The sequence below is a fragment of the Lactuca serriola genome, chromosome 9 (assembly GCF_051521515.1).
Source record: "Lactuca serriola cultivar US96UC23 chromosome 9, Lser_US96UC23_V15, whole genome shotgun sequence".
Taxonomy (NCBI): domain Eukaryota; kingdom Viridiplantae; phylum Streptophyta; class Magnoliopsida; order Asterales; family Asteraceae; genus Lactuca; species Lactuca serriola.
In genome coordinates, this window is record NC_136416.1 from 29,215,160 (window position 1) to 29,233,430 (window position 18,271).

General features: G+C 34.5%; 3 protein-coding genes across 8 annotated transcripts; 1 reads left to right on the forward strand and 2 right to left on the reverse strand.

Moving 5' to 3' along the window:
* Positions 1 to 1,215: 1,215 nt before the first annotated feature.
* LOC145077193 (Chaperone DnaJ-domain superfamily protein) lies at positions 1,216 to 3,290 on the forward strand. Of its 2 annotated transcripts, XM_079022952.1 has the most exons (5): positions 1,216 to 1,683; positions 2,217 to 2,358; positions 2,573 to 2,605; positions 2,736 to 2,830; positions 2,907 to 3,290. In XM_079022952.1, the coding sequence occupies exons 1-5, from the start codon at positions 1,315 to 1,317 to the stop codon at positions 3,108 to 3,110; spliced, it is 843 nt and encodes a 280-aa protein (XP_078879078.1). In that variant the 5' UTR covers positions 1,216 to 1,314; the 3' UTR covers positions 3,111 to 3,290. The 2 variants fall into 2 exon arrangements, with proteins under 2 accessions (XP_078879078.1, XP_078879079.1); XM_079022953.1 differs by lacking the exon at positions 2,573 to 2,605 and having other exon boundaries at positions 1,218 to 1,683.
* Positions 3,291 to 3,420: 130 nt separating this feature from the next.
* Positions 3,421 to 5,440, reverse strand: LOC145077190 (pentatricopeptide repeat-containing protein At4g13650-like). Of its 2 annotated transcripts, XM_079022949.1 has the most exons (2): positions 3,989 to 5,440; positions 3,421 to 3,889 (listed from the first exon to the last, which is right to left on the reverse strand). In XM_079022949.1, exons 1-2 carry the CDS (start codon positions 5,361 to 5,363, stop codon positions 3,504 to 3,506), a joined length of 1,761 nt encoding a protein of 586 aa, XP_078879075.1. In that variant the 5' UTR covers positions 5,364 to 5,440; the 3' UTR covers positions 3,421 to 3,503. The 2 variants fall into 2 exon arrangements, with proteins under 2 accessions (XP_078879075.1, XP_078879074.1); XM_079022948.1 differs by having other exon boundaries at positions 3,421 to 5,440.
* A 3,228-nt stretch (positions 5,441 to 8,668) lies between these two features.
* Positions 8,669 to 11,178, reverse strand: LOC145076939 (transcription initiation factor IIA large subunit-like). Of its 4 annotated transcripts, XM_079022735.1 has the most exons (10): positions 10,824 to 11,168; positions 10,524 to 10,697; positions 10,296 to 10,442; positions 10,156 to 10,207; positions 10,033 to 10,079; positions 9,829 to 9,948; positions 9,673 to 9,736; positions 9,427 to 9,593; positions 9,126 to 9,209; positions 8,669 to 9,049 (listed from the first exon to the last, which is right to left on the reverse strand). In XM_079022735.1, the coding sequence occupies exons 1-10, from the start codon at positions 10,944 to 10,946 to the stop codon at positions 9,026 to 9,028; spliced, it is 1,002 nt and encodes a 333-aa protein (XP_078878861.1). In that variant the 5' UTR covers positions 10,947 to 11,168; the 3' UTR covers positions 8,669 to 9,025. The 4 variants fall into 4 exon arrangements, 3 of the variants coding, with proteins under 3 accessions (XP_078878861.1, XP_078878860.1, XP_078878862.1); XR_013692877.1 differs by having other exon boundaries at positions 9,126 to 9,225; positions 10,296 to 10,697; positions 10,824 to 11,177; XM_079022734.1 differs by having other exon boundaries at positions 10,296 to 10,697; positions 10,824 to 11,174.
* Between the last annotated feature and the right edge of the window lie 7,093 nt (positions 11,179 to 18,271).

Genomic DNA, 18,271 nt, shown 5'->3' on the forward strand with positions numbered 1-18,271 from the left:
TCCTACGTGTCTCGGATTATATTTTGTATTTTGTTTATATAATATGGTTGATAGTTAGGGTTTCAATTATACTTTTCAGATTATATTTTGTATTTTGTTTATATAATATGAGTGATAGCTAGGGTTTCAATTATATTTTCAATTTTCAAACTCATGAATAAGAATATATTTATTCATGGTCTGTGAATATATGTTACATTAACCAAATCACGTTAAATATTATATATTATGTTTTTGTGTGATTTATTTTTTTGTTTATTTCTAATATACATACAATATATATAATTTTATACAAATTATTTATCATTCGACATTTTTAAAATTGACCATTTATATAAATAATTTTCTGATAAAATTACATGTTGAGTGTATGTATGATACTCATTTATTTCTTGTGTGTTATTTATTTTCTTGTTTATTTCTAGTTTAATTAATAATTGTATTTTTTATACAAATCGTTTCGTTTATCATTAAACATTTCTTAATTAATAACTTGTATGAATATTTTTCCTGATAAAAGTGTGTGTTAAGGTCATATTTGACAAATTAAAATATAACTTGTATGCTAACTTTTTAAAAAGTCGTCAAACTATTTTCCTTGTTCTTTTTTTTTTAATTTCCAAATATACCATTAATTGATTATAAAAATAAATCATTCTAAATACCGTTTACTTCATTTTATATCTTTTAGTTAGTTTTTACTAAATTTTATTTTTTATTTATATCTTTTAGTTAGTTTTTATCAAATTTTATTTTTTATTAGCTAGCTTATAATAAGCTAACAAAATTGCTGATTTATTTTGTAAAAAAATCATTTAATAATATTGTATAATTGTATTAACTGCAAAGATCTACTTAATTAAATACTCAGCAAGATTTGGTGGTACTAAAGATGTAAATATCATTTTAAAGATCACCTATGGTTTAAACTTTAAATATCACGAATAGGGTATGCATAGAATTAGTTAAATTAGGCAATTGGGATATGGTAAAAGATGTATTTTGATAATGTAATATATGATACAATACAAAAACTAACTTATATAAATTTCGAAAATATAATGATTATAATTAATTTTTAAACGCAATCTTAAACACACCTTTTGACCCATATCATAACTAATTTTATCAAATTCATAATCGAACAAGTGAATAACTATCAAGAATAGTGTATAGTGTATAAACAATACACCCTTCCTCATGATGAATGGCATCTAGTGCTGATTTAACCCACACCATATACTCATTCGTTACATCACCCACATCCACAAACCCTTCTATTTTGCCTGCTCATCTTTACACGGTTATGACTTGATGAATATGCATGGAGTTCCCCAACCTTTATCCCCAAATCTCAAGCCCTTGAATTCCAGTCTTTCCCATATCTCCTTTTCCTTCCAAAATCAACCGACTTTTTCCATACCCATTTGCAGATTTGGCTATGGCGGTCGTCTCAATTGTAACTTTCTTATTCGCGCTTCGTTTCCCTGCTCACCCATCTACCGGAATTTGGATGGAAGGAGAAGAAGAATAGGACGAAATTACTCTAAAACTCTTGTCAAAGCCGGTAGTAGAGAGTCCCCTTATCAAGTTTTGGGTGTCTCTCCCTCTGCTACTCCTGATGAGATCAAAAAGGCTTATAGGAAACTTGCTTTGAAGTATCATCCTGATGTAAACAAAGAGGTATTTCAAAATCTTCAATTATTTGCGTTTGTAGTCAATAAAGAACTATTGGTGAATTTATTTGTTCCATAGTGATTACGAAACATGGAGCTTTTTGTTTCGAATTTCAATGTTTTCTTAATTTAGTTAATTCCATGTTATTATTGCTTCTTATAATGGATATCTGATCTAACTGTTAAGAGGCAGACTTGCAAACTTTTTGCCATTTTAACCTGTGAAATCGACAAATTTTACAAATTGAACTCGAATCATAAAAAGTTTAAAGAGATAAGAAGAGGGAACTAAGATGTGTGCAGAGATGGTTTAGTGCTTGAATCCCAATTGTTTCAAAAGAAATAATTAATGGCATTCTTCAAGCTTACTCTCAAAAGATAACAAGCAATGCCTAAAGCTTGCCATTAGGTTAATGTCATAATTGGCACTTTGTGAATACGCCTATGAAACATCAAAGATTCTTGCAATTAAAAGAACAAAAAGATTTCATCATGTAAAATACTGAAGGTTTAACAAATATTTGAATTCTTGATTCTCAGCCCAATGCTCAAGAAAAATTTATGAGAATAAAGCATGCATACAATACAGTACTCAACTCTGATTCAAGAAGGAAGTATGATTCTGGAAACCGTACATCTGAAGCATACAAGCCTGCTCAAGATGAAGAGTTTTATGGTTTTGGTAAATTAAATTAATTATAATTTATACACATTGAACTTTTACTTGTTTTCTTATTTGTATATTAAGTGATCATAGGTTAAATCATTGAAATAACCTTCTTGCAAAATCTTAAAAACAATCCATTTTGGTCATCCAACATTTTCATTTTTGTGGGTCCCATTAAAAACCTCATATGCTTTGATATGATTAAGATTTGAGCTTCATGTCACTGCAGGTAATTTTGTGAGGGATGTTCAAATATCATTAGGTAGACACATCTTTTTATCACAGATATATCAAAGTAACATAAAAAATTTAACTTTTTTGGGCAAATTTGTAATCTTGAAAATGAAATCTATGTTGTCTAGTGTACTTGAAATCTTATTTTTTTGTTATAGGGGACTTCCTTAGAGATCTGCAAGAAGAATATAAGAACTGGGAAGCAAGTGCTCCTTCTGGAGCAAAGCCCAAGAGCTTATGGGAGGAATTAGGGGTAATGGTTTTTCTTTAAATTGATTCAATGAATAATGGATAAAACAAGAATTTACTAAAAGTTTTGAATTTGTTAGGAAATTGGAGAAGAATTTGTTGAGTTTCTTGAAAAAGAGCTGAACATTACAGATAGTGAAGATGAAACACAAAGAAGATATGAAGAGCCTGCAACTTCTGGTAAGAGTAGAACTGGAAATGATAGTAAAGGAAGCAGTATTGAAGAAAACATAGATGAGATTGAAGCTGCACTTGCTCAATTAAAAAGGGAATTAGGGTTGTGAAAGCTAATCCCAACACCAAATGTGGCATCATTTTTTTAATACAAATGTATTTAGCTTTTTAAATGTTGTAAGTTCTTTGAATTTGTTCAGAAAATTAGTTATTTATTTGCAAATACAAAGCCATAATTGTATCCAATTACAAATTGATTCAAGTTGTCATATACAATAATTATTATGTTATAGCAATTAGAAATGTGTTTTATGATTTGACCTTTGAACATTTTGCAAACGGAGTGTTTTGGTCAATTTTTCAGAACCGAATTAGAGGAATCAAATATGTACAATCAGTAAGATTATCAAAACAATAATCTTTCACAACCTCAAAATAGATGATTAATCATTCTCATTTCAATTTTCATACACAAGAAAGAAAAAACTTAGCAATAAGTCAGGTTATATCCAACTACATGCTGCTTTTTTCTTGATTCCTTTACTACAAATCAAATTATGTGCTCTAGCAGAATCATCCCAATAACCATTACTAGCCAAAATATTCGACACCTGCACATAAACTGCAGGATCATCAGGAAACAAATCCACAATTTTTCTTGACATACGCAAACCGATTTCCTTATTTCCATGAACCCTACAAGCACTTAATAGAGCTTTATACACCTCAGGTCCCACTTCCATTCCCAATTTATTCACAAACACTTCTGCTTCATCAAGAAAACCAGCTCTACTATAAAGATCAACAATACAAGCATAATGTTCAACTTTTGGTGAACCATAATTACTTCTCATTAACTCAAAGTATTCTAACCCTTTCTTCACCAATCCTACATGACCACAAGCAGAAATCACAATAAGAAACGTGGTCAAATCAGGTTTGACTTTGGTGTTTCTCATTTCTTCAAAAACTTCAACTGCTTCCTTACCTTTTCCATGTTGAGCATAGCATGAAAGAAGTGAGTTCCATGATACTGTATCGTGTTCCACCATTGATGTAAACATCCATTTTGCTTCATCAAAGTTACCACTTTTTGCATACATGGAAATAAGCCCGTTTTGTATGTATATATTTGAAGAGTGACCTGACTTGACTATAAGACTATGGATTTGTTTACCCTCTTTGAAAGATGACATAACTCCTATAACTTTTAAAATGCTTGAAATTGTAAAGAAATCAGTATCAATACCTATCTGCCTCATTTCCGAAAAGACACCAAGGGCTTTCTCGACATTTCCCATGTTTGAAAATCCAGCAATAATGGCGTTACATGTTATTTTGTTCCTTACTGGGAGAGTGGCACATATTTTGTGGAAGTCTTGTAAGCTGCTACCACATTTTGAATAAACAGTAACTAAAGTAACTGCTAAATAAATATCTGAATCTAACCCTTGTTTTATGATTGAGCCATGAATTTGTTCACAATGGATCATGTCATCTATATTGGAAAAGGAACTCAACAAAGTATTATAAGTTATGGAATCTGCTTTATGACCTGAAACCAGCATTTTTTTAATCATGCACAATGCAATGTTGGTTTGTTGATTCTGTGTGTAACCAGTGATCATTGAGGTCCAAACAACAGCATTTTTATCAGATATTTCGTCAAATATCCTCCTAGAATCATCTACATTAGAGCATTTCCAGTACATCTCAAGCAAAGACGTACACACCACAACATTAGAAAGAAACCCAAATTTTGTACTTAACCCATGCACTTGTTCCCCTAATTCGAGTGTTTCCAACTGTGAACACCCAACAAGAACAGTCGAAATAGTAAAATGAGTTGGATATATTCCCAATCTAAGCATTTCTAGAAACAACTCGACTGAAAAATCCACCAAATGGGTATGAAGATAACCTGAAATTAACGAGTTCCATGTAATCACATTTCTGTGAGGCGTTTCGTCGAACAGTTTCTGAGCATCGGATATTACACCACATTTGCCATACATGTCCAGAAGAGCAGTGCTGATATATACATGCGGACAAAAACCCATCTTGATAACAAATGAATGAATTTGAATACCAGTATGAAGTGATCTTGAAGTTGCACATGAGGATATAAGCTTGTTAAGAGGGTATGAGCTACAAATGGACCCATGAGAACCATGTTGCAACTGAGCCAAAAGATCCAAATCAATCAGCTTTAATTGATTCTCTTTGTGATCGTCAAGAGCTGCAACGTTACCCAAGGAGCTGAAATTGATGTCTAGAAATGATTTAGGGTTTATCAGGGTCGATAAAGGGCGAAAAATTAGGCACTGCGTTGTTTTAAATTGGCGTTTTAACACTGTTTGCATGGTTAATATCCAAACTTAATCAGCTTACTGTTACTCCCCAGTCCCCATCCCCATGAACAGTAGTTGCAAATAGTTTGTTTGGCTTCCATCATGAGCCCGCTACTATTGATTTTTTAGGCTAAATGCAAAAAATTAAAATATAAAAACTACTTAATATTTTTTATTATATATATTCTTTGTCTCAAAATTATAGTCCATCTTTTCTTTTTGGTTTGTCCCAAAATAATAGTCCACTTTTAAAAATAAATAACATTTTTACCAAAATACTCTCTCATTATTACTTAACCAACTAAGCATTTAATGAAACATTAAATGCAAAGTAAGGACAAAACTGTCATTTTGTTATATAAAGTTAATGGTAATTAATGTTTTTCTTAATCTGTATGTTTTTTGTCTGTGGACAATAATATTGGGACGGAGGGAGTATATGTTTTTCATTTTGTTATAATAACATCATATTTCTAAAATAATTTTTAATATTATATTATACTTCGACAAAATCTACTTATTAATTATTATAGCAATGATTAGCTTGTTAATATAAATTATGATACATGACATAAGTTAAAGAGGTTTTTTGTCATGTTATTCTCCATTTTATTTTATTTTTAGAATGGTAAGATTTTATAAACTTGCTAGAAAATTATAAAGTGTTAATAATTAATATAGAATTTTTGCAAGAAACCAAGGTAAGTTATTGTTAAATTTTTGTTCCTATTGGACATCCAATAGAAAAACTATCTTCTTAGCCTCTCCTAAATACTTAGCAAGCTTTGTCATAATCGTTTTATATAATAAAGTAGTCTCATGGAGAATAAGGTGGTGTTTGTTTTTTTGAAACAAAAATTCATGAAGTCTACGAACCACCTCTGCAACCTTCTGCAATAGAAAAGATGGATCAAACGGCTGCAGACTGTAATAAGAAGCGTGTTTGCTTTTGTGGCGGTGATCTGAGGGTTGAAGTTTATCTACCGAGTCGACATCTGCAAGGTGAGTTATCATCACTATATCAATAGGGTCTAAGGAACCAAGGTCGGCCCTTTAGTTGTTATTGTTATGATATGATACCTATGATTATGATCTGTTAGATCGGAATCAGGATAGACAATATGCTATGCTTTTATGATCCGTAGGGATTGGTATGATAGTGACATGTTAGGTCGATGCTCTAGTTATGAGAGATTGCTATGATTGATGATCAGTGAGATAGATATGTTGATGTTTATATATGACAGTATATGCTAGTTATGCGCATATGGTTATTTGCTTGTTGTTTGGGTTGAGGCGGTCCTGCTTTGTGCTGAAGGCCAATACACCCTATGAGAGGTCCGGGGAGACTATAGGCCCACGTGGCGGTCCAGTTATGCCGAAGGCTCGGGACAGATTCAGATAGACTGTAGGCCCTGCAGAGCGGTCCAGTCAGGCCGATGGCCCAATATGCATGTTGTTGTTTGTCTGTTGTTGATATGGTATTATCGGTGTGGTATTGGTATTTTGGGGGTAGCTTACTAAACCATTGGGTTTACAGTTTTCAATTTAATGTTTTAGGTACTTCAGGAGATCATGGCAAGGTGAAGGCGTGACCATACCACTCCTCATCTTTATGATCTGGTTATTGGGACACTCTAATGAATAATGATTGAAAAGATTTTGTAAACAAATACTATTTGGTTTTATTTGTGATTGGAAAAGTTTAAATTTGGCGTAAAAATTTATGGATGTTTCATCAACTTTGTGGTATTTTTAATGGGTGTTTGGATTGCTTCTCAAAACAACGCATTAACTTATTAGTTTTTTAAAAAGTCGATAAGGCAAAAAAAATGTTTCGCTAATTTAAAAACACTTTTTAGAATAGTTTTTCATTAACGTCAAAAAAACAGATTTTAAAAAGCATATAAAACTTGGCTTTTTGAAATTGTTTTTGGCATTTTAACCAAAATAGTTTCAAAAATGAAATTTTAAGTCACACTTTTTAACTTATTAACATTTTGCTTCATCATAAAAACTAATTCAAACATGCTTTTAAAAACTCTTTTTTACCACCACAATAAATCAATAAATACTTTTATATCAAAACACTTTTAGAATTCAATAGTGAATCTCCAAACACCCCCAAATGACTTAACAAAAATTATATAACAACAAAAGACTCTTAAAATTTTATAAAAAAAAAAAAATAAAAAAAAAAAAAAAAAAAACTAGCGGAAAAATTCGGGCTTTCATCTTGGGCCGTTTTTTATTTTTTTTATGAAAAAATGTAAAAGTTTTGACTCTAAAGACCAAAAATATCAAAATTGCTAAAGAATTAAATGGTTGGAATTAGCAAGTTTTAGAAAAGAGATCAAAGTTATCAATTCCTTAAAGCATTGTAGTCAAACTTTGAATATTAAAAAGTTCCAAAAGAAATATAAAAATTTTGATTTCAATGACCAAAAATATCAAAATAGCTAAAAAAAAATAGAAGCAAAATTGACAAAAAAAAATAATAATAAAATAAATTAAAAAAATACAAAATGATTACGACTTGGGAGTTAAAAATAAAATCTACAGCAAAAAAAAGGTTCACAAGTAGCCAAAAGCCAGACACGCCATACATATGCATAGACAAAAAGGAAGCTCTCATCCATTCCTCCCTCACATAAACCGTAACGCCTGTAACCGCCCTTCAAAACATGACTCTCACCGACTTAAACACACCACACTTTCCGCCCCTCTCTACTCTTATTTTCTACCACCACCATCATCATCATCATCATCACCGTTGTTGCTGCCATTTTTGCTGAGCGTTACAATGAACTCGGAAGGAAAGCCTCCGACGCGGCTCCAGAAACAAGCTCCGGCCACTCTCCAATTCAACAACGAGCTTTGGAATTCCTCGAAAACTGTGATTCCATTATTATCTCCTCTGGTAGTCTCGCCGGCTCCTTTACCCGATGCCACTGGCCAAACTCAAACTCAGAATTCATTTCTCTCACCTAACAACGTCAACAACAATCATGAAGCCAAAATGAACCATAAGATTGCGATCGGAATAATTCCTCAACTGCAACAAAGCAGCGGTGGTGCTAGCAGCTCCGGATGGCGGCATCCAGCCATGGCGGGGCAAACGCCGGATGCATCAGCTCTCTATGCTTACTTCCAATCGCAATGCGTGCTCCTTCCTCGTAAGCAGTGATCCTTATTCAGAGGTTAATTTCTTCTTTGAGTGATCATGTTTGTTCTTTCCGATGCTTACTGTATAAAATTTTGGGGTTTTAGTTTGGAAATTTTATTTTAAATAATCGAAGTCGAAAACCATTGAAGGCTGAAATTAGTAATCATGTTCTTTCACAACTTGATAAACCATTTTTTCCCTATTCGTTTACAATTTAACAGGTAGACTTTTATACATATGGATGATACGAATGATAATATTAAACTAATATTCTTTTGTCATGCTAGAGCCAACAGCATGAAGCTTCCCCACTTTATGTACAACAAGCATCCCTCCCTCATAAGCATCAAGAATTACATGAATTCTAGTTTTGCTTTTTAAAAAATAACCTATCCAAAGACATGCTTACAATCTTTACTACATGGAATTACAAAATTTGGTATGTTTGTATGATTGCTCTAGATTAACCCCGTCTTCAAAATGTGATCATTTTGTTTGGACAAAATAATCAGAAATCAAACTCTCCTGAAGCCTGCAAACAAGATGGAATGCTTAAAATTAGACAAGAGAACTTAATCACACATTGAAGTTAGAACAAAGTCACAAACCTTATTGAACAAAATGTCTCTGTTGTTTATGTGCATAACGCCATCCTTTAGAGTGCACTTCCACCTATTCTTTGCACGAGTCACCTGTAAAAAGACTAGACTTTTTACAATTATGTTGTTATACCAATTAACCTAAAAACACTGCTCCATGTCTTGTAAAGTTATTGATTTTGGAATGGATATAAAAACTGCAACATCACTCATTTTTTAAAATCAGAGTTTTTGGTTTGATAAAACTCTAGGTTTGACTTTTAAAGTCCAAGCAATAATGATATTTATATGCATATATCATAACTTATACCTTGTCAAACTGGGCCAAAACTAAATTTTGTGTATTTACTTCCTCATCATCATCATTGTCATCGTCAACATCATCCAGATCATCATCATTTTCATTCAAAGCTTCATCTTCATCATCATCTAAAGCATCATTCTGATTGACCAAGCTGGGAGTTTGCCCTTGTAGTTCTAATCAAATCCAGGTAACACCAAATTCTCAAAATCAAACCAAAAATTAAACAACAAAATAGACTATATATTACTTTACCAGGTGGAGCAGGTGTATTAGCAACATTGTAGTCTTCATTCACAACCCCTTGGTAGTTGTATATCTTCAATTCCATAAGAAAATCAATTAATTACCCACCTAAAATAGAAGTTTAAATCTTAAACATCTAAAATGATAAACACCAAAAAACCTCACCTCAAATTCATCAGCTACAACATCTCCAGATCCATCTTGTTGTGGAATATATCCACTTGGACGATATTGTGAAGGAAACTCTTCTCGCTTTCGCTTCCCAGAAGTCAACTGCAGAAAATCCTACAAATAAAATAATATATTTTTATATAATGTAAAAGTAAAGAAGTAAACATGGTTTAATCACAAGAGTAGGACTATGGTAACCTGAGTCATGTTTTGATGGGCTGTTTCTCTATCACCTTCCTCATAAACTGTAACAAGAATTTATTTATTAAGATGAAATGGAATGGAACTTATAATTTACTTTGTGATTAATCTATAACTTACCAACATTAACATCAAGACGTGGTCTTTGGTTCAACCAAGAAGAAGGTGGCTGCTGTACAAGTATGAAGAACACAATTCAATAAGGAATAATATTTAGGGCTACACAATTATCAGAATTCAGAAAAGAAAGATTTAGTTACCATGAATTGGCTAGGCCTCCCAGATTGATCATTTTCTTCTACAGGAGGATGATTATTTGGGGTTATGGGAGTAGAAGCAGTAGGTATATTGTATGAATGATCGATTCTCCCTGGTAATGGTGTCTGAATTGGAGTCTGTAGTGGTGTCTGTACAGATAAAGATCTGGATGTAAGTTGTAATTTAAAATTTAAAATTACATATTTAAACAGACAGCTTATATAACTCACCGGAGGGAAAAGTAAATCAGCTGTAGGTGTCTCGAATTCTTCAGGTCCTTCATAGGGCACATTTAGATCACGAACAGTGTTGGCCGGAGCTCCAAGGGCCGGCAACTTTGCCGATGAAGATCTGTCGTTAGGGCCAAATACGGCACCAGCTTGCATCATCTTCAACTCCCAAATCTGCACCATTAACAGATGATTACTTTCTGATGATGAAAAAATCGGTGATGAAGTGAACTAAATCGAAATTGAAAATGAATCAGATATGAGGAACGAGGAAGAGTCGAGAGTCGAGAAATAGCTCACTCCTTGAAGTTCGTTGAGAACGCCTTCACCCGGACCACCATTGGTGATGAATTCTTCCCGGACTTTGGTGATGACGTCTTCGATGACTTGGATGTATACACTGCTCGTCGACGAACTTCCCATTTTTTTTGGAAACCCCGGCTAACAGAAAAACCCTAACGAGTAAGGATACTTGTTGGTATTTGATTTCAGATGATAATTGGTTAGGGATATGAGATGAACGGGGAGATTAAGAGGTGGTGTAAAGTGAGAGAGCGGCGAAAATCGCCTGAGAACGGAGATGGAGAATTGGAGATCGGGGGTTTGCGGGACAGAAATGGAGGAGAGGAACGCAATATAAATAGGTTTGGTTGCATCAGTTTCAAAGAGGATTAAATTACTTTTCTTTTGGGCTTTTTCAGGATTCGCTTGCACACGGACAGTTGCCGGTCCGGTCCGATCCAAAAAAAAATGGTTTTGTCTTAATTTTAGTTTTGCAAAAATATCTCTCTCAAACGCTTAAGTCGGTTCTTTGATTTTACCTTAAAAGACAATAAAGATGTGGCTTTAGGCAGGTGTGGCAATCCTATCATGTTTGGTATCATGTTTGGGTTGACGGGTCATAAAATCACAACATGGACACGAGCATTATAAATATTTGTATCGTCTTGCTCAACCTTAATCTGGATTAGTCATAAACATGTCAACTCGTGTAACCCGGGTAACCATTTTAATTATACGGGTTTGCAAGTCAGATTCGAGATAGTAGGTCAAATCAGTTCGTAAGTCAGATCGAAATATCTCATATTTAATTGTTAGTCATTCTTCTCTCTTTTATTTAATAAATATATTTTTTATTTTTTTAATCTAATAAAATAAACAGGTCAGATCGAGAATTGTTACCCCTAATTGGAGAACCTTTAGCATAAAAAAGTAGGTCGTCTTTTTGAAACAAAATCACCCAGCATTTCCTCAACGAAATGAATTGAGTTTGCTACCAAATCAAAGAACAAATATATACAAAATAGAGGAACATGAACAAAATGGTGATGTAGTATAACACTATGTTTAATAAACTAGTAAACTGAGACACAAATGATCAGATGTTAAAAGTGATAAAATGGTTTTAACTAGTAAACTGAGACACAAATAATCAGATGTTAAAAGTGATAAAATGGTTTTAAACAATGCTCTTGGAATTTTCCGCCAAGGAAAATGAGAAAGCTTTCTATTATGTAGACTTTTGGAAACTGTCAATAGATGCGTAATATGGTGCTAGCATATTACTAGAGTGGTTATTTTTATGTTTGATATTTTTAACGTTTTATTATCATAGAATTTCCTGTTCAATTTAATTTCAATTGTTTTATGCTTTATTATCATGTAATTTTCATTCAGACAACACAACTACTTATAAAAAAACACAATTTCCGTCAACCCTTACATGTTGTATGTAACGAAAATTTTGAAGTATTCGCCATTTTTTTCTAGCACATTTAAATGAGAAGCACCACCAATTGAGATCTAAACCCCTAAAAAAATAATGACATTTGTATATATCGATTATAATATATATATATATATATATATATATATATATATATATATATATATATATATATTTCATAAAAGACACTAAACAAAATTTTGATTTTGACATTGTTTTTTTTTTACAATTAAAACACTAAGTTTTAACAAACGTTCGATTTTAACACTATATTTCCCAATTTGTTATAATATTAACAATTTGACCGGTCAACCCAATAGTCAACTGATATGACATGGTGATGTGTCACTGTTTGATGATGTGGCGCTAACATAATATGGTGACATGACACTTTTTTTGGAAGAGTTATAGCCAACAGAGTGCACGCCAGAAAGCAAATATGGCCATTGTGCAGTCCAACGAGGTAGTGTTTGGGTGTAATGATAAAAATTTAGGAATCATTATTATAATACACGAATGAATAGTATAAAATACACATGATCAATCCACATAGACACAGATTTAGCTATTAAGCCTTTCCACACGATACATTTTGAAAACTAATATAAAAGACAGTTTTGTTGATTAAAAATAAACTTTCATAAACAAATAACATACAAGATAATGACTAAAATTCAGAATTAGGAAGGATTTATGGTTCTAAATTCTATTCAAGTACTATATTATTGGATGTGATGCAATATCAATCTTCATTACATATAGGTCGGTAATTAAAATAATTTTAGAATTCCAAAAGTATTTACTCAAAATAAGATCTTCAAGTTAAATCTCATCTAAGTAATCTAACTTAAATAGGTTCTTAAACTAAATCATTCGATGACAGTGTGTTTGTAACACCTATGCCAGGTATCATTTAATTTATGGAATTTTTAGGGTTTCGTGCTTGGACTCAACGAGTTGGGGAGCTCCAACTCATCGAGTAGAGTCATTTATGAGGATGCGAGATTCAGATCCTACTCGACGAGTCGGAAGGCCCCGACTCGACGAGTAGGCACTATAACGAGAAAACCTAATATTCAAGAGTTTATACCCTATTTAAAGAACTTATGGCTCATTTACAACCTCTTCCATCATTCCTACAGCTATAGAAACCCTAGTTTGAGCCTTGCACCTTCTTGAGAGAGAAAGAGAGCTTTTGAGAGTGATTTTTGGTGTGATTGTGAAGATTTTGGAGCTTGAAGAAGAAGAAGCAAAGAGGGAAGCAGTAGATCCGACATCCACCCTGTATTGGTGACCATACTGAGGTATAAAGTCACTATCTTGACCTTTAGTTTCCTATATCTCTTTTCTTGGATGTAAATGGTCGCTTTTGGTGCCAAAAGGGTGTCATCTTCATATTTGGACTTTTCACAAGGATATGGTTCCAGATCTAAACCCCTCTAGGTCCTCAATGACATAAAGTTGCTCACTTTATTCAGTTTAGGCCCTTTACATGCATTAAGACCTAGTGGGAACCTTAGTTTTGGTGTTTTAGCCTTGTGAGGCCTTGCATGCACGTAAAGTTTGCAACTTTACGTGGTAACTACGCTAGGAGAGGTTGGATATGAAGTTTGGAACCTTGGATCTCACTGGAAAGGACCGAACATAAAAAGGACTGAAGGAACTCGTCGAGTCCATTAGCCAATTCGACGAGTCAAGTGGAGTTTACCCGTTTTCGAGATTCCGAGTGATTTCTATAATGGATTGAGGTTTTCGGTCTACATGGGTTATCGATCTTCTGGACATTGAGGAACTCGACGAGTTGCACAGTTAACTCGGCGAGTTGAAGAGTTACTCGGGTAGCTCGACGAGTTGCTGGATGCATTCGACGAGTTGAGGTCAACATGGACTATTGACCTTGACTATTGACTTGGACTTTGACCAGGGTTGATTTTGAGGGCGGTTATGGTATTTTGGGATTGTGACAAATTAATCATGTGATGATTATAGGCGGTTGAGTTGGAGTAGTGCGAGGGACTATCTGATCTTATCTTGTCAGTTCAGTATTCACGAGAGGTGAGTCTCCTCACCATACCAATAGGTCTAAGGCACCAAGGCCGACCCATTATTGTTATGAGTTATGATTAGTTGGTTATAGGATATGTGGTATGCTAGTTATCTGTGATACTCGCATGAAAGAACTCAGGGGGGGTTCCCGAGGCGCTTATATGTAAGACCTTGGAGGGCTTCCATGGCATTCTAGTATATTTGCTTGTGTAGTTTATATATCATCTTTTGATTGTAAAGACCGTGTGGGGGTTTGGTAGGAAGACCATGTGGGGGTTCCCATCGCAGGAAGACCGTGTGGGGGTTCCCATGGCAGTTAGTTAAGACCATGTGGGGGTTCCAGTGACACTAGGTGTAAGACCCCAGAGGGTTTCCATGGCTTCCTTATATGTTCTTATGCATGTCTTATATGGTTCATCGTAACCGTGGTTATGAGGGGAATCCTTGACGCTACCCCAATTATCTATGGGACGGTCAAGGAGGTTATGGTGGAGATCATGGAGGAGAGGCTCGGGGCATTCAGAGTTGAGATTGCTGCAAGCCAGGTTGGGGCCCGAACTCCCTCGTTCCGGGAGTTCAAGGCGTGTGGGGCGCCAAAGTTTTTCGGGGTCAAGGACCCCATTGTTAGCTGACGCTGGGTGGCGGACATAGAGAACGCCCAACGCACGAGTTCATGCCCTAATGCAGCGAAGGTGGGGTTCGCTTCATGTATGCTGAGGGATCGAGCCCGGGATTGGTGGGGAGAGGTGACGAATCAGGTGGGAGCATGCGGTGTGGCTGAGATGACATGGGCTAAGTTTGTTAGGTGATTTGACTTGGAGTTTGCACCACCTATCGAGGTGCAACGACTAGTGAGGGAGTTTCATGAGCTCCAGCAGACCACCGATACTGTGGCGGAGATCACTACCAAGTTTCGGGAACAGACATTGTTGATTCCACATTACGCTACCGATAAGGACATGAGGAGGACGAGGTATCATCCCATGTTGAGGCATGATATCCGAAAGTTTGTGAGATTTACAGGGTGCAAAACCTTAAATGAGATGGTGGAGAAGGCCCGTAGGCGAGAGATGGAGTTAGACTTCCGCACCAAGCGGAAGCCTGAGTAGGCACATACAATAGTAAGTCAGGCTAAAAAGCCTAAGACCTCGGATCATCCATTTCACAACATCCTTTAGCTTAAGCCAAATTTGAGATATGGAAAAGCTTTGCGGGGTGTTTTTGTTTTTTTGTATTGACCCATGGCCGCCTTAAACACATCAAACTCGATTGACCCGCTTTTGTGTAGGTTTGATAAATTGTTGTAGATTCCGCCAAATTCAGTACATTTTAGCCTTATATCGCACCTCTTTGAAGTAATTTTGTCGGGATTTCAGATTTCATTTGCCATTAATCCATAAAACACAGTTCAAATATTTGCCCAAAACATAAGTAGATGTTTGAGCATCTCTGTGTATGGGGGTCTTAGGAAGCTGAAAGCCATGCTATTGCTATATTCTCTTCCTCCTCTTGACTAATTCACCCTGTCACTTTGATTGGTTTGAGTGGTAACCGCAAGTTTTCTTCCTTTTCTTTTGTCAAGTTGGTGGTGAAGGTTGTGTTTCGGCTACAAAACCTGATGAATACGATGGTTGGGGTTGTGAGGGTTGTGCTTTTTATTGTGTTTGGAAAGGTTATTGGTATACGAAAGCAGATTGGAATTGTAGTTGAACAGTTTGTTGATAGGGTGGGAATGGTTGATATGATTGTTGAAAAAGTTTATTTTGTTGAATAGCGGAACCACCTTGAAGCAAAATCATAAAACCACTTTGAGGTGATCTCATGGTCGGCTATTAACGAGACGTTCTATCCAGCGCAAAGACATTATCAGGCTTGTGGTTTCGATAGTTTGGTGGGGTATTTTGGTTGAGATCCATGGTTTTTGGATTAAGCACCAGAAATGTGTACATGTAATGCAACGTCCCATTTTCACAACCATTTTTTTAGTTAAGGTAAAACGCCATTTTCATAAAACCCAAGATAATAAAACTCATTGTTTAAAATACTATTATTTGAAAATTAGAATAATATAATAAATGCGGAACACCAATGTTGTTGATGAGTGTGTACAATCATGTCTTCGTCTTCCCACGATCATCAATGGTACCTGAAATACATGCATTTGTTGGATTAGTGTCTAAGTCCATAACTATTTTGGTATGTACTTGACCCGATGGTGCATGGTCCTTTTGGGTTGCCTTCACCAAAGCAACTTGATTGGAGAAATAAATAGAAAGAGAGGATAATATGATTTATTAATATGTTATAAGAATAATATATTAAAGGAGAAATCATATTTGTTTAATTAATATTGGTCAATAATTAATTAAGAATTAGTTTTGTGATCAAATGTAATTAATTAAACTAGAGGGGCTGAATTGTAATTATGTGATAGTTACAAAATAAGGTAAGGATTATCTTTTATATATGGTGGACGAATTTAAGGTTGGAAAGCCTTAGAATTCGAGTATGATAAGGATTCATGGATTATCTTATTGGTTGCTTAATGGATAATCAACTAGATAAGGATAATGACTGAAACCCTATCTCTACACCTATATAAACAACCCCAAGGTCATGAATTCGTGTAACCCTTCCCAAGAGGTCCTAAGGACGAATTCTAACCTCCCTCCTCTCTCTTTATACCTTCTCCACTTGCTTATGGTGTTTGTGAGCCATTAGAGGAGTGACACTTGTGACTCTAAGCCTTCCAAAGTCAATTCAAGGAGGAATTGGATTGTTATTGCTATATAACAATCAAGGTATGTTCATGAACCTATTTACATGTGAATTCTGATTTCCATATGCTAGAATTAGGGTTCAAAGTCTTGGATTCAAAGTATGTACAATAGAGAAACCTAGATCCAAGCTTTAGGGTTTGTATGAGCACATAGGATGTCTTATGACCAAAACCCATCAGTGGTATCAGAGCCATGATTGGTTTCTATTGTATTGATGCTTGATATGTTTAAAAAAATTCGATTTTTGGTGTTCTGCTTGATGGACTCGGCGAGTCCCACTGTGGACTCGGCGAGTTGCCCCTACTCGGCGAGTTCCAGAGGGTGACTCGGCGAGTCGGTGCGTCAGACAGTGCTTATCTCGGGATTTCTTGCTGTTTTTGCATTTGGATAATTACCTTATCATCTTAGATTAATATTAATCCGATTATATGATATATTTGACTATAATTTTAATCTAATTGAAGATATTTATCAATTAATAAGATAATTGTTTCCTTATAAGATAATTGATTAATTATTTTAAGTAAATTGATAAATTGTTTTGCAAGAAATCATCAAATATGGATAATTATAATTATGTGATAAAATGTTAATTTAAGTTATTTGTTATTTGATCCTTGTTGTTGTGAAAAGTTTCATATTTGGCCCTTTAGGTTTTATAGTTTAAATTTGAACCCCAAAAGTTTTGTTGTTTTGAAATTTAAATAGTTGAAACCCTAATGTGTTGAAATGTTTCAAAACTTGCCCTCAAGTTTTGGAATTTAAAAGTTGATTAAAAATTTAATTAGGAATGTTAAATTCTAAAACTCTAGTATAGTTTTGAAAAAGTTCAAATCACACCCTTATGGTTTTATTAACTAATTAAGGTGTTTAATTGAAGAGGTTTAATAAATCCATAAAAGTTTAGGTTAACCATTTAATTAAAAGTATAATTGTTATAGTTAACCACATAGTATTTTAAAAGTTATAAAATACACCCTATACTATATATAACATTAAAAGTCTAACATTATATATATGTATAACTAAAAGTCAGTCTTACCGTTAGTAGGCCTCATTCACGAAGCTGGTCTATAAGGGGTGTTTAAGGAAATTGCCTATAAAATGGCGATTGAATGGGTATCCACTCTTACCCACCGCACTCTTGACTAGTGGAGGGTCGTTAGGCGAACGGGTAGGATAGGACGGAACCTTCC

Bases quoted from the DNA above. Each gene is read 5' to 3' on its own strand.
- LOC145077193 (XM_079022952.1), top strand. From the start codon at position 1,315: ATGAATATGCATGGAGTTCCCCAACCTTTATCCCCAAATCTCAAGCCC. The intron at 1,684-2,216 runs GTATTTCAAAAT...CTTGATTCTCAG, and splicing joins ATCCTGATGTAAACAAAGAG to CCCAATGCTCAAGAAAAATT. The intron at 2,606-2,735 runs GTAGACACATCT...TTTTTGTTATAG, and splicing joins GGATGTTCAAATATCATTAG to GGGACTTCCTTAGAGATCTG.
- LOC145077190 (XM_079022948.1), bottom strand. From the start codon at position 5,363: ATGCAAACAGTGTTAAAACGCCAATTTAAAACAACGCAGTGCCTAATT.
- LOC145076939 (XM_079022734.1), bottom strand. From the start codon at position 10,946: ATGGGAAGTTCGTCGACGAGCAGTGTATACATCCAAGTCATCGAAGAC. The intron at 10,080-10,155 runs GTAAGTTATAGA...TTCTTGTTACAG, and splicing joins ACGTCTTGATGTTAATGTTG to TTTATGAGGAAGGTGATAGA. The intron at 9,737-9,828 runs GTGAGGTTTTTT...ATGGAATTGAAG, and splicing joins TTGTAGCTGATGAATTTGAG to ATATACAACTACCAAGGGGT.